Here is a 24,455-nt window from a genome sequence, read left to right on the forward strand (position 1 = left end):
CTCAGGAGCACACAGACACAAGAAAGGCTTAGCATGGCTTTTATGTCAGTGGAGTCACAAATACTATACAGTATCGATGTAGATATAGATAGGATCCTAGCAATGGAATTGAGATGCTACAGAAGAATCTTAGGTATTACATCTAAAGACCACATCACCAACCAAGATATCAGAGACAGAGTTACTGCAACGATGATCTGCTGACTATCGGGGGGGGGGGGGGAATTTCATTGGAAGGGGTGAACTCCACCCCCTCCAGATACCTTTGCTGCACAGAAAGCACGACTTGAAGCGATATGAATTGAGATTTGCCACTTGTGCATCATTTCGCCTATAAACAACGGTATTATTCATTAAAAGATTCTTAATGATTATTTCTTGTTAATTTTACTGATATACTGTACCAATTTGAATGTAGGCGTATATGTTTAAGTACAATATCTCATGCCATGATGTCGAATGCCAAAATGCAAGGGGGCCCCAAAGAAGTAAATCCCCCCCGGGCAAATCCCTAGCTACGTCCCTGTACCTAACAAACCATGAATCATTTTTAAAAAATAACCAATTAGTCAATTATTGGTAAATATTTTTTCTACATGATTGAGAGATACAAATGTAAGTGTGAAGTTCTTCCCCGTAAATAAGCTTTTTTTTTTAACTCTTAGGTTGCCAGGTTTCACTATAATGTCATAATGATTGCCTATTATTGGCACCAAATGTTCATAGAAAGTCTCCAACGCTTGATAAAATTAATTTCTTGTCTGCAGAAACGAAGAAAAAAGTTTAGCCGTCAAACCTAACTGGCAGTTATTGTAAAAAAAAAAAAAAAAATTCAGCGTGGTTCTCTGCAGGAGGCAAGAAAGTTTGTAGGCTACAGTGCTGGCTAAGAATGTAATATTGGTTTTTTGACGTCATCAATCTTTGCGTGGGGTCGTCCTTGACGCTTTAGTCTGAAAATACTGCAGGCGACAAACCATTGTGTAGTTCTTAAACTCAATTGGTTTCATTCAGACTTTTTTTTTCCTCGATACGACTGTATGCACAGTAGAAATAGGCCCATTGATTTCTTAACGGGTCTTTTAGCCAATTCTACTCCAAGATCGAACTAGTGTGTGTGTGTGTGAATGACTGAAAGTTCCACTAATACTAATGGTGTGTGTATGTTGAAACGTTGGGGGCATCACACAGGATCAGTCGACCTTCTTCATTCCTGTCTTTTGCTTCGGTGGGAATTTCTTTCAATGACATTCTTTATGTTGTCTTCCCTTCGCTTTCGCTGTCTGCCTCTTCATTTTCCTGGTTCTGTCCCATGAAGGAAGGTCTTCTTATTTGGTGTGGTTATTTGAAAACAGTTAGGCCTACAATGTAGGCCTAATTGAGTAATTATTATGAATTTGTATTCATCAGATGTTTTATAGATACCGACCGACTCCATATCCAAGAAAAAAAAAAGGATTTTTGGCATACAGTTGGAAATAAAACAATTCCTTTATGAAATGAAACATTTTAATCCTTCATGAAATTATTGAGCATACTTTATATTTCAAGCAATAATACACGTTATAATTCAGCTTCAAGAATAAATTCACAAAAGTAGACATAAAAAAAAGTTTGAAAATTGTTTGCTCAATAAACAGATATGGGACCCTGGTGTCAGCTCGTCTATTCTATCCATAGTTTGTCGAATCAATAGAAGAAATAAAGTAAAAACTTTTCAGTTCTAATTAGCTCCCCCACATCTTTACTCTTTTGTGTTGGAGTTAAGATAAGCCAGTGAGAGAGAGATAAAAGGCAACAAAGAATACATAGTCAATAAAAAAATATCCGAAACTACTGTCAATAGAAAGGATACAATTTATACAGTAATCACTTAACTGGACATTCCATCTTAGTACCTAAATAACAATTATAACCAGATTCAAGAAAATAAATATTGAATTCTTAATTATTCCACATTCGACTTCTTTCATTTTTAACCTGTTGACCGCTGTAGAAAAACAAAGGTATTTCATTCCAAATACCAGTGACAAATGTATTCGAATTTCGGCATAGTCCAAGAAAAAACAAAATTTCAAGCTGCTTTATAATCTCTGAAAAAAAAAAAGGGGAAAGATAATTTTATTAAAAATAGTTAATTCAAAATAAAATCTTGGCTAAGTTTAAGCAGACCTTAGTTTGCGAGCATGTACAGCAGACGTATCAACATATGTGTAAATAAACTAAGGTAAACATGGTAATGTGTGAAATTTCAGTATTGTGTATTCTTAACCACAAGTAGGACAAAAATAAAGCATAACAAAATTATAAATAAAGAATAAAAAAAACTATTCCTAGTTTATGAAGCTAATGTGGTCTATAAATTCCAAATCTAATTATTTCTTGTAACCCTTCAAGGAGTCTTCTCAGCATTTTTTTCGGGGTTGGGGGAAGGGTTTATATATATATATAATAATAAAATACATATATAATATGTGTGTGTGTGTACGTAATTAATCATTATTACATTCTGGCCCTACATTCTTTCGGAAGACGTTTATTGCACCCTAGAATAGGTTCTTCCTTGAGTTTGTGGAACGACTGTAGACACCCCGCCCTTGCCAGCCAGGGAGCCCCACCCCCACACACACTATTTCTGGTATTTAAAATAAAAAAAATACTTATTCTGACGTACCTAAAGTGCATTATCCTGTTATTTAAAAAGATTTGGTTCAAAACCCAAATCTGCTTTTCAATGCACTTTATTAATGGATCCCAGCGACTGGTAGAAATTTGTAACCCCTCTTGGCTACGCTCAAGGAATTTGGTGACTTTAGTTTGCTTTTATTTGGCATTTATTTACAAAATATATAATGCAAAACAAATGCCGAAAAACAAAAACAAATTATGACCAATAGCCAACAAGGCTTTAAAAGAACATTAGTATTGGAGGTGAAAAGCAGGCTAGTGTTAGTAGTTTTAAATACATCGAAGCTATTGTCTCAGATGAGGGAACGAAACCTGAACTTCTGGCCCAAATAGCACAGTCCACATCAGCCCTTTCAAAACAGAAAATGATATAGAAAGACAAAGGCATAGACCTCGACACCAAAGTCAGAATGATGCGCTCCCTTGTCATGGCCGCATTCTTAAATGCTTGTGAGTATTGGAGGCTGACTGCAGAGCTAGAGAGCTAGAGAGGAGGATCCTAGCAATGGAATTGAGATGCTACAGAAGAATCCTAGGTATTACATCTAAAGACCACATCACCAACCAAGATATCAGAGACAGAGTTACTGCAGCGATTGGAACCCACGATGATCTGCTGACTATCGGGGGGGGGGGATTTCATTGGAAGGGGTGAACTCCACCCCCTCCAGGCTACGCCCATGCTTCTCAGTGAACAAAAATGCCTCTCAAGAAAAGAGCTCCAGTCACAAGGAAAGTACTCTAAGAGATGAACCGTGGACTTTCTACGACTGAAGGAGGCTAACAAAAACAACAAAACTTTAAATTAGCGATTTCAAACAATTTTAAAATTTTAATGTTATGTCTAGGTGATACAATTGTTATCAATGTTGTAGGCAGTTTTAGTGCATGTTTTCTATGGCCGAAATCGTTACATCGTCTGTAGGATGCCCTTGTTCCTTTTGAGTGGGCTAATGTTATACAAAGCTATATAACTGCTCTCTCATTTGCAATAAAAAATTAAATTCACTCCCTACCTTTTATGTAAATAGAGGAAACGCGGAAATCTCTTAAGGATAAATTGAATGTACAGAAACTAAAAGTAAAGAAAAGTCACTTCCGGATGTATAGGGCAGATAATGAAAAGGTCATCTGTTTCTATGGCTGACGGTGAACGAGGATGTCATGTGGCCAGCAGAACGACCAACCGCCTTTACTTTCCATCACTAATGTCACTTACCTATTTGAGTTGGCTACACTCATGGGAGCCCACCCTGAAATAACCAGTTCCCCTCTACACCCGTATTCCCAACCTCCCCGTTCGAAAGCCATGCTCTTTATCAGTTGTTTTTTTTTTCTAATTCTGGGGCATACTAAAGGTATTTAGTGCCCTTAAAAAAGTTTGTAAGGCTTTTTTAAAAGTTACCACACAGTGTATAGCTCTTTGAAATATATTCTCCTATCTTGCCCCTTCTATTTGTCGAATGCCACATCATTGGTGTAGCTAGGAATTCGCCATCATTTGGGGGCCCAGGGGGGGGGGGTTGACCTCTTTGGCGGCCTCCGCATTATGCGTAATATTTAATATTTTAATTGGGGACCCGGGAGGATTTTCAAACTCTCCCCCTTCCTTCACCCACCCTAACTACGCCTCTGTGCCATATTTATACTTACTATGATTGTAGTGTTTTGTGTTCTAAAAATCTTGTCTATGACCACTCGGATCTCAGGATCGCAGTTCAACTGTCTTGGCATCTTTGTGATAATTTTTTTCACGTCTGCTAAACATGAATCTGATTTAGATAGAAATAAAGAATATACATTATACAACCCATAACTGGAAACACAGTTAGAAAAATATGTTGGCAACATCAAAACATGTCTTGGTTGATCTTTTAAATGTTACTTAGGGGTTTGGCCGAGAGAGCTACAGTTGGCGAAGCTAGGAACGCTTTTAGACCCACCAAAAGAGCCGCAAACATACGAGAGTGCAAAAGATTTGTGAATGGACCAAGTCCAAGTGGTACAGAAACTGGGACCTTTGTAGCACGGGATGGGAAGTCTGGAAGGTTCTCAAACGTCCAAACAGGAAGGACGAGTGGTGTCTGATAGGAGCCTATTTCGCTAGGATTCGAGAGAACCACGATCCCAGATGTCGACACTGTCACATGGAAGACGAGACATTAGAAAACATCCTTAACGCTAACGACTGCAGGATGCAGTCCTATGACTGTCCTAGAGTAACTACGGCAGATAGACTGTCCTAGGTTAACTACGGCAGGTAGACTGTCCTAGAGTAACTACGGCAGGTAGACTGTCCTAGAGTAACTACGGCAGGTAGACTGTCCTAGAGTAACTACGGCAGATAGACTGTCCTAGGTTAACTACGGCAGGTAGACTGTCCTAGAGTAACTACGGCAGGTAGACTGTCCTAGAGTAACTACGGCAGGCAGACTGTCCTAGAGTATGCACAGAAATGAAAAGCCCTCAGCTCGCTGACCGAAAGAAGTAGACATGTTTAAAAACAAAATGTTAGATAGTTATATTAATGCAAGTCCTCGAACCAACTGTGGCATATTAAAAAACTTTATGAATTCGTTCCATATATGCTCAATGACAGTACAAGCAGCTGTACAGCAGTGAGTCACAATACGAGAAACATGAGCCAAAATTAAGTTAATTTCTCATGCTTTACCTCTGGTGAATATTGAAAATCACATGGCTAGATAGATTGTGTAACACTGAGTCGATCGAAGAGATGCAAGACGTAATATAGACAATCTAAAATTTATAAGATAAGAATGATAAGTGATTTGCTGACCTAGGTGTAACCGGATTCGCAGACAAGTTTATACAACAAGGGGCAGTAACCTATTAAAATATAATTCGTAAAATGTTGCTTGGTGTCGTTAGTTCCCTTTGATTTTTCATTCAGTTTCCTCTCTTGGTGCTCTACAGAAGCCACAGACTAGGGCAGTATACATTGTAGTCAAACTAGGACAGAAGAACTCTAAATAAATCGGATGAGGATGTTCATTTACAACGGAGAAGGAGGGTGAGACCATAAATCAAACCCACACATTGTAGTCGTCACTGGGTCAGGGTCAGGGACTCGCCTCCGCTATATGATATTATACAGCGCATAGATCTGAGATGCCTTTTGACTTCTATGTTTATCATCGCCACACAGCTACTGGCTCAGAAATGCCTCACGTACTGCAATGCAGAACTTTAACAAATACTGATTCTACCCAGTCAGGGCATCACGGTCGGGGCAAGGAAAATAATAAGATTCAGAGAAATATCCAGTGCAATGCAATATTGTCCCGTTTATGTCCGTTGAATATTACGATCAGAAGATTACACGCGTCTTTGCGGGAGTAGTAATATCTGCTCCGAGTTTGAATCTATTAACAATCAACAGGAGACATCACAAAAAAGATGAACGTATAATAACTAAGTCCACTTCGAGATGTTCAAACACTTGAACATGAACAGTCTAGTCTCAGTCACTAGAATAAAGATGCTTACCCTCTAATCTATCTCTAAGCTACAGTCTCGGTTTGAATTCATGTCGTTATTTTTGTGCGTTCACTGTTGGCTGCCTAAGGTGCGTCAATATAATTCTTTCAATAAATAGTCTAGTAGTGTGAACGTCAAGTTATTTCACATTTTTTCCTCACGGAACTTTTGAGATATCTTCTTTAAAATATCCTGTAAAACATCCTGTAAGATGAATACAATCATGATCACCTCAAGTCTAAGGCTTTAATATAACCTTATGCCAGGGAACAAAATAAGACAAATTTTCAGGGTAAATCTTTTCTCCTTTGGTCTAAAAAGAAAAACATGGAAATGGCAAGAAGAGAAATGTTACGAACCAGACAAAACAGTTTCGGACAAAGCTTGACAGCCAGCGATCCAGACGTCTTTGTTGTTAATGAAACGGTTCAGGCAAGACAGGATGATGCTGCAAGCCAAATAACTTTCTTTGGGATACTTCTGAGAGTCTGGAAGCAGAAATAAGACATTGTTATAAGGGGCGGGTTTAAATATTTCAAGGGAAATAATCCATTTTTATAGAAGCTTAGAAAAGTTTTTAACAGTTCTTCTTTTGATTCAAATAAAGCAATGTAAATAGCAATGACCTGTAATGGCGAATTAATGATAGTTTGATCGAAAGAAAGGACTTTTCCGCGTCGAAAGAAGCTGTCCAAAGGAGTAAAGTGACTAAAAGTAACATAACATTTTACAATATTTTATCATATAAACTAACATGACGAGGTATTGTAGATAAGATACCTTAAACAGTAATTAACAAAAATAAATTAATCAGGAGTATATTATGCAAATAAGGTTAAACAAAACAAAAACCTAAACAAAAGAACAATCACTCTCACATCCAGAGAAAACAACAACAGAGGAATCAAATGTTGAACATTATATAGTGAAACAAATCTACCAAGTTACTTCGAGGAAAAACTCCGCAATGAAAGAGTTAATGTAAAAAACAAAAACAAAAAAAAAAATCACCATCATCTATGCTTTTTAAAGTATTCAATAATTGACATAGAGTCTCTCAGCTACCCCCCCCCCCTCCCCCGGCGCCCCCCCCCCCAAAATATTATTTCTAGCTCAATTCTTATAAATCAGGAGAAATAAAATATACCGAAAACGTACCGATGGGCATAAGTTGACCCAGAGCTAGTACTGCGACCAAAGCCAATCTGGGATCATTTGTGTGAGACCTCACTGCTTGCTCAATGCGGGAAACACCGCCGAAAGCTAGACATTTCTCTTTCATTTTTTCTGAAGAAAAATAAAGGTCAATTTCATTGTTACGTTTTAAGAGAATAATTTATTAAATAACGGTTCCGACCTAAGACTAATTCATTTTATCTTTATATTGGCACCTACCCATTTGTTGAATAATGCAGGTTAGGGTGACGCAACCCACTAGAATGACGTCAAAGTCTAAGGGGAATAACTCCATGGAGGACAGAACACTCTTGACGGCAGTTTCTGTTAAGATTGATTCCTTGTTGCTAACATCTGGGGATTTTAAAGACATCAGAAACCTAGGCATACTTAATTTTGAGTTTTTCAGTTGTGTTCTAACTCTGTGTTTGTTGCAGACGACTTAGAAAATCGAGATAAATGTACAGTCAGTCTTGTAGTGAGGTGAGAGACTATGGGTAGTCGCACTATTTGCGGTGATTCTCAAACATTGTTTTTTTCAAAGGAACTAAGATCCAAAGTAAATTTGTTCTTGAACTTTTGTTAAAGAAGTGTCCCCCCCTCTTTCTTTTTTCTCTCTCTCTCTCTTTGCTCTCTCTTTGCTCTCTCTCTCTTTTTGCTCTCTCTTTTTGCTCTCTTTCTCTCTCTTCTCTCTCTCTCATTCTCTTTTCTCTCTCTCTTTTTTTTCTCTCTCTCTTCTCTCTCTTTTCTCAATCTCTCTTTGCTCTCTCTCTTTGCTCTCTCTCTTTGGTCTCTCTCTCTCTTTGCTCTCTCTCTTTGCTCTTTCTCTCTACTTCTCTCTCTCTCGCGCGCTCGTTTATTCACAGACACAGACTTTATGTGAGCCTTGGATGTAATATTCAAATATTTACTCCTATAGTCAACTATAAACTAACAAAACTTATGTACATAAGGAGTTAAGACCAAATAGTCACACTCTAGCTCTCGTTTAATATCTACATTACTTAAATATACACTGCACTCATCCTTAATCTTTGGAATCGAAGACATTGCCATTATTACTATTGTTAATAATTGTTAAAACCACACTTTGGTGAAATCTAAAAGTGTACCTAAAAATGTACACATGGCACTTGAAAAGTGTACATAAATGTCACACAGCACACAGCCACACACGCTTGTCTACCAAACACATTCACACGTTTCACATAGTAAGATGCAATGGTGTCCGCAATGACGTACTCACAAAGGGAGATCATAGCTATAATCCTACAGCCTGTGCTCTGAATGAGCGTGCTCTGTGTGTGTTGGCTCATCATGTGTAGGACGATGTCTAGTCTTTGATTGGTTGCCAACAGTTTCCGACCAGAATCTGATAAAAAGGAAAAAAGTTCGCTTCTATATATGTCTTAGTTATTTATATATAATCTATATACATATATACATATACATATATATATATATACAAGGCCATCAACCAGTAAGAAAGCTCTGTAGTTAGATCATCTTTAAAAGATGCTCAAACATTAACAATGTAATCAATTCGGTATTTAGACCTAAACCTTAGGTCACGTGGTGTACGCACGTGGAGGTCTCGTGAGATGTTTAAACAGGAAGTTTGCTTGCTCATTGTTTCCGCGAAAATTCAAGTTTTTTAAATAGAAGATTGAAGAATGAAAAGCTCTTACTTTATTTTCTGTTTGAGAGCAGTGGCGTAGCTAAAGTGGTAGGAAGGGGGAGAATTTGAAAATCCCCGCGGGCCCCCCCCCACTTGAGGGGGGACCCCCACATGAGTGTTCGAATTCTTTTTACATTAAATATTAAATATTATTCCATTATCTCATGTCATGATGTCAAACTAGAGCCGGGGTCGGCAACCTGCGGCTCGCAAGCCACATGCGGCTCTTTGGATGTGAAGCTGCGGCTCTTTCGTTCCATACGCAAATATTATATATTTTATCAAAATTTTTTTTTTTAAAGTTCTGAATCGTTTAACGAATATTAGGCACTGATTCTATCTTCGGCCACTTGTACTCGCTTTTCACCACACCCATCCCCCATTACACGCGTCGTCACTGTAATCATTCCGTCGGAAGCTCTTGAATGACGCGTCGTCTGAAGATTCTATGTACGCTTTAATTCGCTTTTGGCTGTGACGTATAGTTTATTGTTTCAGGTAAATGAGTTAGAAGCGAATTATCTTCTCAAAGCTAGAAGCAATCTACAAGTAATGCTGATCTGGCAAACGTTGGGGTACCTGTACGTACCACTAGAAATTGCACAAAAAGGCAAACCATTTACATATGGTATGTCAAAGATTGCTTTATACGTGCAACTGGAAAACATTTTTATGATTTCGAAAAAAAAAACTTGAAAAAAAAATCAAAGCTAAAACAGTACAAGATAGAAGAGCTAAAATGTCTTCAAATGTAACATATTTGCAGGTGGAATATATTCAATATTCTTCTGTCTTGTTACTTGCTATAGATGAGTTTTGCAACATAAAAGACACGGATAAGTTGACCCTTTTGTAATGTATGTCTTCCCAAGTTTTAAAAGAAGAACTTGGATTGCTACCGCTCTGGAGACAAACTAGAATGAATGATAGAGCGTATGCCGAGCAAAAATACCTTGAAGACATTACAATCGTTTAAATAACAACTGATTGAGCCAGACAGGAAAAAATAAAGGAGCCACTACGATTCTTCGAAGCAAAATAAATTGCGAAATTCTTACGTTTCACTAAATAATACACCAAGAAGCGCTTTTTGACCAAACGATTCGGGCCAAAATAGTTGAGGTCATAAGTTCGGTAATCAAGATTGTTAACAGCATCTTGTCAAAAGCACTTAACCATCGTCAGTTTAAAGAATTCTTAAGCGAAATGGAAACTCCGTATTCCGATCTCCTTCACAATAAAGTATGATGGCTTTCCAAAGGTAAGGTGTTGAAAAGTTTTGGCTTGTGCTTGAATGAATTAAATACATTCCTAAATGAAAAAGACATTAATCACCCTGAATTAGAGAACGGCAAAAGGTTGCAAAAATTTTTACTTTACGTAACAGCGAAATTAAAGGAGCTGAATTTTAAAAGGAAATGGATAACCCAGCCGATGTTAGGGTAGAAGATTAGGCTTCTTTTGAAAAAAAAAATTATTGCAGAAGAGCGGTAAGTTACTTTTTTATTAAATGTCTAAAGAAATATCGCGATAAAATCAGTGCAACTGTTGACACGAATTACTTCAGCACAGTTAGAAAAAAAAATAAATTCAAAGATGAATTTGTTGACAGTTTTCTATGACAGTCATGAAGAATTATAAACTAACAAAATCATTCTAGCATTACTAGTAAACAACACATATAGTAACGAAATCCATATTGATCCATTTAAAGTTGATACTGGATTTCTAGAAATGCCACTGATTGAAAGTAAAACTTTTATAAGTTGAAAATGTAAAGAGTTGAAAAGCAAGTTGGAAGAGTTGAAAGTCGAGAAATGCATGTACGTAACGCAACAAGTGGACATCTTTAAAAAAAAAATGCCGCGAGTTGATTCGGCGCAAGGAATAATCTTCCAGTTTGCAATATTGAGGTGAAGATGTTGGCATTTCGAGTGGTATATTCGGATCTACATATTCGTCCGAGCAAGCGTTCTCTTGCATGATATTATTAAAAGTAAGAAGCCAACAAACAAATGAAAATTTAGAGTCGTGTTTGAAAATAAAAAAAAGTTATGAGCCAAATGTATACAAAATTTCTAAAACCAAAGCCATCTTGAATTTATTTGCTTAATTGCTTGTTATTGAAGTACAAGTTAGTGTTGCTAATAAATGTTTAACTGCTTTATTTGCTACCAACATAAACAAAACAATTATCTAATAATGCCATATATATATATTATCCACTTTTGCTGTGCAAATAATACTTATATATGAATAAATAAATATTTTGTCTGATGAAAAAAAAAATTTTTTTTCATTAAAACAATAGTAATGTGAGTACTACGTATTGTTGGCAAGTAAAAAAAAACGTTGTGGCTCTTTCAAATTAAAAAATTTTGTAAATTGTAATTTTTGGCTCTTCCGACTCAAAAGGTTGCCGACCCCTGAACTAGAGGGGCCCCTAATGAGGTCAAGCCATTCGGCAAATTCCTAGCAATGCCACTGTCAGAGAAGCTGCTATTTCAAACCATATAAAGTAGGTGAAAAGCTTACATCGTGGTCTTGAAGTTAATAAGTTTCGGACTTAGCGTGAAATACTTCTATGGGTCCAGTATAGTCGTTGATTTCTACTGGACTGCTCAAATCTTTTATTTCGTTATGGGGAGTTCTGTTTTTCTCTTTCCCTTATTAAATATACTTTGAACACTAGGTCATAAGAAGTAGCTTCTGAAAACACCCAGACTCATCAAAAATACCCAGATTTATCCGAAATACCCAGAAAATACCCAGACTTATCCGATTCAATCGTAACACCTTGCTGATCAACCGAAAAAAAAACAACACTTTATACTTCTCACCCATTAGTTATTGTTTCAATTGACTGACCATTAACTGACCTACTTTCTTAGCAACACACTATTTCATCCGAGTCTAAACATGATGTGGTATAGCGTTTGACCGCCAAGCTGAAGGTCTTGGGTTCAATATAAATTAGTACTTTCTATTAAAAAAAATATCTATATCGGCACATTTTTACTGGATTCTTGATATAATCTGGGAAAAGTTAAGAAAAATGCAGATTTGTTGTGACGGCAACACCACATCCTCTTAATTAATGGTCAAGAACACAGTGAATTTCAATTCTACATATGTATGAGATCGCAAGGAATCATAACTTTGTGAATGAATGTTTTCTGACTTGATATAAATTTGGTCCTAAAGCCAATGACTAAATACATAATCAAAAACAGTTATATTAAGGTTACCTGTTTTGGATAAATTCTCAAAAGAATGACAAAGAGTGTGCACAACGTGATCATCCTTTTGACCCAATGACCAGATAGAAGACAACAAAGTATCAATGATATTGAGATGTATGGACTGGACAGCTGGAATACCAAGAATAATTAATATAACAAGACTGTGAAGACATTACAGTTTCTTTTAAATTGTTTATTTGTTTGTACTAAATTTACCAATATGTCACCAAAATATTTCCTTACAATGAAGATATTGTACTTTTCGTTTTTAATCAGCTTCCATTTTTTTATGTTTATAATTAATTAGGAAATTAAAAAATTGTGTTTTGTTACCTTCACTCCTCCCATCCCGTCACATCTTCTATCACCCTATCACCTGGACACGTGACTTTACCGCTAAATATGACGGGGGGTCGCAATGATAATGTCCAATCAATAACATTCCACGACTCAGTCTTGTCTACATTTCTTTTTTTAAACGATGAATGGACCTCAACATTTTGCCACGTTGTTCTCTATCTCTTCTATACAAATTACGCAATCCATAAAGGCTGTCACGTGATACGCAATGTTCATTGTTTTATCGATATTATGGCTAAATGTTGTTTGTTTACGATTGGTGAATGAGGTCCATTGTAGTGTGACCATTCGGCGCTGCTCACCGTCGTCAAAAGCTCACTAAGTGTGCACTAATCAGAACAGAACCGAAACGCAGTCTTTTGTTTTAGAGATGAGGATTTCAGAAAAGAGCAAAAGCCGAGCACACATACCTATATATATAATATCTAGACTAAGACTACAAAATAATGTGAAAAACTTCAAAAAAGCTGAAACAAGGCGTTGTTTTGTAAAGTAGCTCTAAGAAGTAAGGGAATAAAGTTGTTGTTGTTTCTTTTAAACCCTAACCTATGTAACATTTAATTTAATGTTTAGATCTAGATCTAGTAATTAAACATCGAACATAAGAGCACTCTATTCTCATAATTATTATTTTGCAATTTTTATATACATAATCTAGAAAGATCTAGGTAATCAATCTATTTAAATGTACATAAGATGATTGAAATCAACAGACATGAATTATTTCGATGTAGGATTTTTGAACCATTACTCAATGGTAGCTAGCAGGAAACGGCTCTAGTTGAAGACGGCTCTAGTTCATATCTTTGCGTGAATATATAGTTCTGTGATTAACAGCCCATTCTAATTAAAATCCGAAAACAATGGTATTGCATTATTTCTAAACTTTGATAACTAAAGATCATTACTTTTCTAAGAACCCTAACTCTAACCGTCTTCCTTTACAGCTTGAAAAAGAGCTACGTACATATTCTATCTATATAAGTCTGTGAATTGATCAATAAACTAATAGTAAATCAAATAAATGAGAAATGGACAAGCTCTCATCCAAATCACAAGAAAGATGATGCCTATTAAAAGCTATCCCGAAAAGATCAACGTCTGATCTTTCGACTCAGGACTGGACACAACAGAATGAGACAACACATGTACTGGAAGCTCAAAATTGGAACCAGTGAAAATCTGCCCATGTGGAGTGTCACCAGAGAATGCTGACCATGTCCTCCAAAAATGCTCTCTTTACCAAGAGGCCAGTTCAAGACACTGGCCCCAAAAACACCCCAATAGAAAGGAAACTATATGGAGAGCTCCTTGATTTGGAAACCACTGCGCAGTTCATCTCATATATTGGTCTAGTCATCTGAACGCTCCAACATAAAAATGAGAACGAGGAAGAAGAAGAAGATCAATAGCGGATAAGACTTTGTTTCCGTTTTCCAGTCTAGAGATAATATATAGGTCTGTGGCCGAGAAGGAACAGAACTGCGTTGCGCATGGCGGACTTCTCTAGGCATGCGTGTATTTGTTTTCATTTCATTGTTCTTCATTGTAAATAAACCGACTCATTTACCCAGCTTCCCCCTTCCCCCTAACCCTAGATTAACACAAACATCATTTTAACATGCCTAATGGAACTTTCGCGATAGTAAAAAGAAAAATTGAATAATTTATTTTGACAACTTTCCATTATCCTGTCGAGCTAAAATGTCACACATACCACGTGCTGCATGACAACAGCTACATGTTTACATTCTACCTGGTAATACAGCTAGTCTGCTTAGCACCAGTGCTGTGTCAGACAGTATATCAGAGTTACGTGGAAAACCGTCCACAAGTGACTTAAGCAAATGCAGACCTCCATTCTCCAAGATTTGATGGCAAGCTTCATCTAAGAAAATAAGTTTAGTTTGTTTCAAATGCAAAATCATAACATAAAGTTAGTTATTAATATAAAAGGTTTTTGACGTAAATATATTAAAAATGATTATGGCAATATAATAGCAATTAAAACAGACTGCACAAGATTTCAATGATAAAAAATAATTTGTTTAAATTTTTTTTAATAGTTCGTCCATAGTGATACTTATGGCTCAAAAACTGGTCAAACGGGACACTTATGGCTCAAGAACTGGTCAAACGGGACACTTGTGGCTCAAAAACTGGTCAAACGGGACACTTATGGCTCAAGAACTGGTCAAACGGGACACTTGTGGCTCAAAAACTGGTCAAACGGGACACTTATGGCTCAAGAACTGGTCAAACGGGACACTTGTGGCTCAAGAATTGGTCAAACGGGACACTTGTGGCTCAAAAACTGGTCAAACGGGACACTTATGGCTCAAGAACTGGTCAAACGGGACACTTGTGGCTCAAAAACTGGTCAAACGGGACACTTATGGCTCAAGAACTGGTTAAACGGAACACTTGTGGCTCAAGAACTGGTCAAACGGGACACTTATGGCTAAAGAACTGGTCAAACGGGACACTTGTGGCTCAAGAACTGGTCAAACGGGACACTTGTGGCTCAAGAACTGGTCAAACGGGACACTTATGGCTAAAGAACTGGTCAAACGGGATACTTGTGGCTCAAAAACTGGTCGAACGGGACACTTGTGGCTCAAGAACTTGTCAAACGGGACACTTGTGGCTCAAAAACTGGTCAAACGGGACACTTGTGGCTCAAGAACTGGTCAAACGGGACACTTGTGGCTCAAGAACTGGTCAAACGTGACACTTGTGGCTCAAAAACTGGTCAAACGGGACACTTATGGCTCAAGAACTGGTCAAACGGGACACTTGTGGCTCAAAAACTGGTCAAACGGGACACTTGTGGCTCAAGAACTGGTCAAACGGGACACTTATGGCTAAAGAACTGGTCAAAACGGGATACTTATCGCTCAAGAACTGGCCAAACGGGACACTTATGGCTCAAGAACTGGCCGAAAGAGGTTGTCTAAACACTTTGTGGCTCAAAATGGTCAAAACACTACATTTTTTGGCTCAAGAACATTCTTCGGTGTAAGAGAGAGGTGTCGAAAAAATCAAAGGGAGAGAACTGCTGGTTTTTGTTTTGCTTATTCAGGCTGAATTATTTACTTCCCTTAATTCACTACAACTGCCCGGAGAAAGAGACTCATTCCACTTGGCTTACCTTCAGTGACCAGGGTACTTAAAGCCTTGAGTGCACACACAGCTAAGGTCATCTCTTTTTTAAATCCACTGATAGTCTGAAGTATCGTGGTCACAGCTCCACATTGGATGGCTCGTATCTTGTTCACCCTGTCATTGGTTTTTATTTCAAGATTACTAAGAACTAGAATATTCATGAATAAACGAGAATCTTTTCTGCAACGATTTAAAACACTATTATTATAAAGCGTCATAAAAACAAATAATAGTCAATACTAGTGTCAAAACGAACAGACTTGCTAATTCTCCCCCCCCCCCCCGTTTTTTATATAATGGAATTTAAGTGTGTGTTTGGGTTAGCTGATGTAATCTTGGGAGAGGTTATAAGTAGGGGTCAACGGTTGATGAAACTTAGAGGTGGAGTTCAAGTGAAAGTAAAGGGCGTGTTTTTATAATAATTTTGAAGTGAATTTGTTTGCATTGTTGCACATCTTATTCTTTCACTTGTGTTTCTATAGACATTTACAGTGAAGAGATAATCTGTGTGTATGTTGGCAATAAAAGTTCACAGTTTTGTCTAGAATAAAGTTTCTTCAAGTTTTATTAAAGTTGTAAGAAATAAATTCGCCTACGCAGGTTTAGTTGGACTAGCTGTCTGGAGCTACAAGGTTTAGTTGGACTAGCTGTCTGGAGCTACAAGGTTTAGTTGGACTAGCTGTCTGGAGCTACAAGGTTTAGTTGGACTAGCTGTCTGGAGCTACAAGGTTTAGTTGGACTAGATGTCTGGAGCTACAAGGTTTAGTTGGACTAGCTGTCTGGAGCTACAAGGTTTAGTTGGACTAGCTGTCTGGAGCTACAAGGTTTAGTTGGACTAGCTGTCTGGAGCTACAAGGTTTAGTTGGACTAGCTGTCTGGAGCTACAAGGTTTAGTTGGACTAGCTGTCTGGAGCTACAAGGTTTAGTTGGACTAGCTGTCTGGAGCTACAAGGTTTAGTTGGACTAGCTGTCTGGAGATACAAGGTTTAGTTGGACTAGCTGTCTGGAGATACAAGGTTTAGTTGGACTAGCTGTCTGGAGCTACAAGGTTTAGTTGGACTAGCTGTCTGGAGCTACAAGGTTTAGTTGGACTAGCTGTCTGGAGCTACAAGGTTTAGTTGGACTAGCTGTCTGGAGCTACAAGGTTTAGTTGGACTAGATGTCTGGAGCTACAAGGTTTAGTTGGACTAGCTGTCTGGAGCTACAAGGTTTAGTTGAACTAGCTGTCTGGAGCTACAAGGTTTAGTTGGACTAGCTGTCTGGAGCTACAAGGTTTAGTTGGACTAGCTGTCTGGAGCTACAAGGTTTAGTTGGACTAGCTGTCTGGAGCTTCAAGGTTTAGTTGGACTAGCTGTCTGGAGCTACAAGGTTTAGTTGGACTAACTGTCTGGAGCTACAAGGTTTAGTTGGACTAGCTGTCTGGAGCTACAAGGTTTAGTTGGACTAACTGTCTGGAGCTACAAGGTTTAGTTGGACTAGCTGTCTTGAGCTACAAGGTTTAGTTGGACTAGCTGTCTGGAGCTACAAGGTTTAGTTGGACTAGCTGTCTGGAGCTACAAGGTTTAGTTGGACTAGCTGTCTGGAGCTACAAGGTTTAGTTGGACTAGCTGTCTGGAGCTACAAGGTTTAGTTGGACTAGCTGTCTGGAGCTACAACCATAAGCCAATCTATCAACGTATATCTCTCCTTTAACTCATGTACTGCCACTAAATGGGTTTGATAACCTTACCTACAGTCACATGTGAGATTCACTAAAGCAAGACATCCAACTTCCTGGATTTCTCGAATTTCTTCCAAAGCCAACATGGCTGCCACGATCGCTTTTGATGCCCCTTCGTTTTCTACCAATTTCCGAAGATCACCTTTCAATTGGAAAGTAAAATGTGACGTAACTTTAAATCGCCTTTCAATTGGAAAGTAAAATGTCACGTAACTTTAAAAAGAAAATTGGAATCTGCTTACATGAAACACAATTTTGGAAAATAATGTTGTGATGCGCTATTAATCCACTTCACACACACGCATACTCTTCAAAGTTTAAACAAACACACATACTGTAGTCGTGCCTTTTTTTTATTGAAGAAACTGTCCGATAAACCTTCAGATATCAACAAAACCTAAATAAAGTGGTTGTTTTTTCACAAAGCTTATATCCACTCTCTCTGGTACACATTTCTATTACTTTATCCCGTCCCACGTCTCTCTTTCGGATCAAGTTGAAACTTTGCACAATTATTTCATTGTCCCTAACAAAACATGTATGTGTAAAAAAAAAATAACCAATTAGTTAATACAAAAAAAAAAGTATTTATTAATTAATTTTTTTTACATCGAAAAAGAAAATAAATATGACAGTATTGAGATGAGTGGTTGTAAATATGGAGTTCTTCCCCATTAGATAAACTTTTTTTAAAAAGTATTTTTTATCGCAAGGACCGAAAGAGGTACTTTACTTTTTAAAATTTTATATGTTTAAATTCAACTTATTTAATGTGTATCATTTGTAAATTTTTTAATGGTACATGCATCTTTTATTATTTTTAATTTCATTGCATTGTAATGTTATAATGTAAACAGATATCAAAATGTTGTATCTCTATGTTCACACAAAAAAAAAAAACAAGAATATTGTCCATTCTTTAAGAACGTGATTATTTAATTAGTATGAACAGTATGTCTTTAAATCAGCCAATTCTTTTGATTTGTAGGACAAAAATATTTACATATAAACATTTAAAAAATAACCTGACCATAGACTTATATATATATTGTATCTAGACTGGACGTGGAGGTCTTTTAAAACTACAAAAAATGTATCTTTTTTTTTTTTAAGTTGAAACAAGGCGTTGTTTTGTAAAGTAGCTAGAAGAAGTAAAGTTTTTTGTTGTTTTTTTTCAACCCTAACCTATGTAACATATAATTTAATGTTTAGATCTAGATCATAGACATAAATAAATATAGACTGGCCGATTAAAAAGTTTTATGAAACGAAAATTTGTGACTTGCAATTTTGTGTACTTTATTATACAACATTTATGAGCAGTATAAAAGTTAAGTATTCATATCTATTTCAGCCACACACATATATATATATTGTAAATAAGGAGGCAGTGTAGTTTTGTTTAATCTCTAAGAATGAAGATCATGCAATTTTCCATAATTCGGAAATCCGAATACAATAGATATACATGTTTTCAAGTTACATGAAGTTACTTCCTTTGGCCAGTCTATATTTATTTATGTCTATGATCTAGATCTAGTAATTTAACATCGAACATAAGAGCACTCTATTCTCATAATTACTATTTTGCAGTTTTTAGATACATAATCTAGAAAGATCTAGGTAATCAATCTATTTAAATGTACATAAGATGATTGAAATCTAGATGAATTATTTCGATCTAGGATTTTTGAAACATTATCTCAATGGAAACTAACAGGAAATGGTTTTGTTTCATATATTATATTAACGTGAATATATAGTTCTGTGATTAAAAGCCCATTCTAAAGTAAATCCGAGAAATAAGTTTGCATTATTTCTAAACTTTGAAAACTAAAGATCATTACTTTTCTAAGACAGAAAAGATTGATTGGGGCGACTTCCCTTAGAGCTTGTGAAAGAGTTACATACATAAATAAATATATATATATATATATATATATATATATATATATATATATATATATATATATGTGAATCGATCAATAGCGAATAAGAATTTGTTTCCGGTTTCCAATCTAGACATAATATATAAGTATATGAACCAGACCATAAGTATGAACCAGACAAAAGTAGCCAGGGTTTTTTTAGCAAGCTAAAGAATATAGTGAAATCAAAATATTATTAGCAATTTTAGTGGCTTTTTTTTTTAAGATCAAAACGTGATGGACTGACAGACAGACAGAAGACTGCATAAAACCAATAGTAGCTTTCCCATTCGGGGTTAGCTAAAAACAGACCACACTGGTCTACCATGCTATAATATAATATAGTTAATGTTAATAATAACTATGAAATTGAGAAATTGAGATACGTCAGGTTATTTGTATTTACCCCGAACTGCCAAGTTTCCAATGATCTTACAGCCTTGGTCCTGTATGGTCTTATTTTCCGGAAATGACGTCATCAATTTCACAATTTCACTGACGTAATGTTTTTCCATTAGCGGTCTGTGTATAGATTCTGTCAAATTAAAAGAATGTTTTTTTTTACTAAAAACAAGGCGCAAAGGTCATCCATCATTATCATACCACAGAAGCAATAAACTCTCAAACACGGACTTTCAATGTTTTTATTCTAGACATTTGTTCTTGTCTGCCTTGATTTATCTATGAATTAATCTTGGAAAAGGCTTCTGTAAACCTAATAACACATCAAATACAGTTCTCGGGGGCAATGCTTCTCATCCTCAATGTGGCGCTCGGGTGGAAACGGTCGTTATAAAAGTCGATTTGGCTAATAGGGAAGCAAAACAAAATCTCCGTTGGGGTGCCTAAGGATCAAGTCCATTACACAGGCGGGGATGGAAGAAATCCCCAATAAACATGTCCCTTATCTACTAGCCGTCCTCCCTCAAGAAAGCATGGCTTATGTGGTAAAGATAAGGAATATTGGGGAGTTTTCCGGTATACTCGGCCCTTGGCCTCGCTTGTGACCCGAGTTTTGAGATACAAGCCGTCGATAATAGCGATATCTTTCCAAGACAGACATTTTTCAGACCGGCAGATGGAGGTAAGCTTCCTTTAGATCTATATAAAAATGCAATCCTTTAAAGTAAAATGTGTTTTTGTAATGTAAAGTCTCACCTTTCGAGACAATATCAGTTCATAGAATTATTGAAATTAAAAGTGAAGCTTAAATATTTACGTTTATTGCAACACAAAGTTGATGACGTCTCTTGATATATACGCCAGTGGCGTAGTTAGGGTGGAGGAGGGGGCGACCAAATTCGAAAGTTCCACCCTGTACCCCACTTGAGGGGTCCCCAAATGAATGTCCTAATTTTTTAAAAAATATTACGCTACTGCTAAGTAATCTTTCTATCCGCGTGGAGTCAAAAATACCAGACAACTTAATCTGGATGATGTTTTAGATGCCTCTGCTGCACAGAAAACACAAGGTGAAGCGATATGAATTGAGATTTGTCACTTGCGCATTATCTCGCCAATAAACAACGGTATTATTTATTAAAATAGTCTTAATGATTAGCCTATTTTTTGTTAATTTTACTTATAAGTCATTGCGACATTTCGGATCTATCTCGTTACTGCTTCTAATAGACTTGCAGAGATAACACGAGGGTTGGTGAAGTCTGAACCGGAAGTTATACTTACCGTTTTCTAAAACAATATGGCTGCTTGTAACCATGACTAACTCTAGCAGCATCAAATTATCAGTATAATTACTTAAAATGTAAGCCAGATGAAAGGCTACAGACTCCGTACTGACAAATTTGACTGTTGAATCTGTTTGAGAGAGAGAGAACAATTTAAAAAGTTAGCCAAGTACTGTGAGTGACCTGTACTGTTTACATTAACAAGAATTTTATCACATTCAGTTTAACTCTACAGTAAAAACAACTTTTACATACGATTGTTATTCTTAGACAGATCTTTATAAACCACGGTAACTAAGTTTTAACCCACAGCACAATAACCTCAGTTTAAACCCACCACCCAATAACCTCAGTTTAAACCCACCACCCAATAACATTAGTTTTAACCAACAGCACAATAACCTCAGTTTAAACCCACCACCCAATAACCTGTTTAAACCCAACAGCCAATAACATTAGTTTTAACCCACAGCACAATAACCTCAGTTTAAACCCACCACCCAATAACCTAAGTTTAAACCCACCACCCAATAACATCAGTTTAAACCCACAACACAATAACCTCAGTTTAAACTCACCACCCAATAACATTAGTTTAAACCCACCACCCAATAAAATCAGTTTAAACCCACCACCCAATAACATCAGTTTAAACCCACCACCCAATAACCTAAGCTTAAAACCACCACCCAATAAAACCAGTTTAAACCCACCACCCAATAACTCAGTTTAAACCCACCACCCAATAAAATCAGTTTAAACCCACCACCCAATAAAATCAGTTTAAACCCACCACCCAATAAAATCAGTTTAAACCCACCACCCAATAACATCAGTTTAAACCCACCACCCAATAAAATCAGTTTAAACCCACCACCCAATAACATCAGTTTAAACCCACCACCCAATAACATCAGTTTAAACCCACAACACAATAACCTCAGTTTAAACTCACCACCCAATAACATTAGTTTAAACCCACCACCCAATAAAATCAGTTTAAACCCACCACCCAATAACATCAGTTTAAACCCACCACCCAATAACCTAAGCTTAAACCCACCACCCAATAAAACCAGTTTAAACCCACCACCCAATAACTCAGTTTAAACCCACCACCCAATAAAATCAGTTTAAACCCACCACCCAATAAAATCAGTTTAAACCCACCACCCAATAAAATCAGTTTAAACCCACCACCCAATAACATCAGTTTAAACCCACCACCCAATAAAATCAGTTTAAACCCACCACCCAATAACATCAGTTTAAACCCACCACCCAATAACATCAGTTTAAACATAATCCAGTAACTGAAGTTTATAGTATGGATGAATTGGAGAGTCATCCCATCGAGTGGAAGTTAAAACATATCATGATATCATGTGACAGGTGCTCTTTTTACAAAACTCACTCTGTTTGTCTGTCTGTCTGGTAAAAAGGTTTGTAGGCCTACACGTTTTTTCTCCCACACCCAATCTTGGATCAAGCTGAAATTCGGCACAATTATTTCTTTTACCTGACACAACATGAATCAAATAAAAAAAAATGAGTTAATTAACTTTTTAAAATTAATTCTTTTGTTTGGTATCTCGAAAAAGTTAAATAAATTGTACTTGACTGATGTGGTGTTATAAGCTGAATTAGTCCCCTTTATACTTTGTAGAGAGAAACTAACATTAGATAACTATAAAACCTTTTTATTTACACAAGCACTTTTCTTGAACCGAACCATTTCACACATTTACAAATGCATTTATTACAATTGTAAAAAAATTAAAATTGTTTCTCATTAGACATAACATAAGCATTCTATTGACAAATGTTTAAAAATCCATCCAGGTATCTTAAAATTATCTTATAAATTATAGACGTTCCTTCAAATAAGAGACATACGTCCTATGTGGTCTCTTTGATGCGTGCTCCTTATAGAACAAAATTCAATCAACAGACTAGAATTGATCTGTCCGATGTTGGCATTTCACACGTTACGTTTGAGGGACAACTAGTGTGAATCAAGGCATTTATAGTTTGTTACTTTACTTATAATATATTTTTTAAATGCACAAATTGTAAGACGAATTTTCTCATGGATAATAAAGATTATTATTATTATTATTATTAATGTATTATTAATTAATTTTCATGAGAATGTCTACTTAATGTTTCTATGTTCTGGTATTCTGCGAGTGTTATAGCAACTTACCGAAAGTGCTGATATTGTATAAAGTCCTGGTTCCGTACAGCTGTACAAGTTCACATTGAGGATGTTCTGTCAGGATGTTCAAGACAGTGTCAACACCACCGAGGGCCACAACATCTTGACACGTGGACTCTGTGAATATAGACACATTGCTGAAGTTATATAAGATATGAAATGATTTAGTGTAGAAGGCTATTGCTACTGCAACGGGCTACAGTCTATACATATTATTAGCGGTATGAGTTAGTAAAGAGCTAAAAACAAATTTGGGCTATATTAAAAGTTTAAAAAAGGTGTCCGCCCTTATGCATTATCATAGCATGTAAACATTAAAATGCCTGATGATTCCCACCAAACTATATTGTCTCCTTGTGCCTAACGTAAACCTGGAACTTTCAATATTTATATGTAGCAGAGATTGTGCACATGAAATGATTTAAATAGTTTAGCCTGTATTGGCTAATAAAATAAATGTAGGCTATAGGTTTAGCTATGGACATCTTTTGTTTGGCGGTGACTGACACCTTCCATAAATACGGCTCCTCACTTAGCGGAACAAAGGTCAAGGTCAAACCTGAAACCGTGAGACACGCCAGAGCCCATAAACTGCTTTCAAAGACTGGCACACTGGAAATAGCAGACGTCAAGACTTTTACTATCACTTGTGTTGCACCAGCCTGACAAACAGCGAGGTGTGTTTGATCTGAAATATAAAATCTAAATGTGAGTGCATCGCGATGACCTAGAAACAGTGCTGGCGTTACCTATAGGCAACATAGGCTATAGCTTAGGGCCCCACTTGCTTAAGGTGCCCCCAAAAATTGTTTTGTAGTAAAAGAAAAGGAAAAAGTTGCCTTATGCTGATTACAAGGGGCCCTCTCAAATAGCTTAATGTCCTTATGAAATCTAAATCCAGCCCTGCCTAGAACGCTTCAAAATATAGACTTAGCTACTCGTTGTTCATTGAGGATTGGATGTAATCAATTTAATTTAATTAGATACCAGATTAGCGTCTTTGGGGGCATTGTCATTGCCAGAAAACAGAAATTCTATTTGATATGATTCATGAAATATACTGAACTGAAGGAGTCTCTAGTGGGGAATTTTCG

The 24,455-nt window shown here is 36.7% G+C and overlaps 1 protein-coding gene across 2 annotated transcripts in view; it reads right to left on the minus strand.

Annotated features, from left to right (window-relative positions):
• Positions 1-1,488: 1,488 nt before the first annotated feature.
• LOC106061569 (uncharacterized) overlaps positions 1,489-24,455 on the minus strand; it is a 45,246-nt gene continuing 22,279 nt past the window's right edge. For both annotated transcript variants that reach the window (XM_056016349.1, XM_056016350.1), the window contains exons 10-23: positions 23,921-24,049; positions 23,350-23,478; positions 21,142-21,273; positions 19,862-19,990; positions 17,537-17,669; positions 15,794-15,921; positions 14,399-14,530; positions 12,289-12,411; positions 8,609-8,734; positions 7,582-7,716; positions 7,345-7,473; positions 6,546-6,674; positions 4,339-4,457; positions 1,489-2,090 (exon numbers count right to left, since the gene is read on the minus strand). In XM_056016349.1, the coding sequence (XP_055872324.1) occupies positions 2,082-2,090; positions 4,339-4,457; positions 6,546-6,674; positions 7,345-7,473; positions 7,582-7,716; positions 8,609-8,734; positions 12,289-12,411; positions 14,399-14,530; positions 15,794-15,921; positions 17,537-17,669; positions 19,862-19,990; positions 21,142-21,273; positions 23,350-23,478; positions 23,921-24,049 (1,682 nt within the window). In that variant the 3' untranslated portion in view covers positions 1,489-2,081. The remainder of the gene's footprint in view (positions 2,091-4,338; positions 4,458-6,545; positions 6,675-7,344; positions 7,474-7,581; positions 7,717-8,608; positions 8,735-12,288; positions 12,412-14,398; positions 14,531-15,793; positions 15,922-17,536; positions 17,670-19,861; positions 19,991-21,141; positions 21,274-23,349; positions 23,479-23,920; positions 24,050-24,455) is intronic.

This window comes from Biomphalaria glabrata, chromosome 17, assembly GCF_947242115.1.
Source record: "Biomphalaria glabrata chromosome 17, xgBioGlab47.1, whole genome shotgun sequence".
NCBI classification, from domain to species: Eukaryota; Metazoa; Mollusca; class Gastropoda; family Planorbidae; genus Biomphalaria; species Biomphalaria glabrata.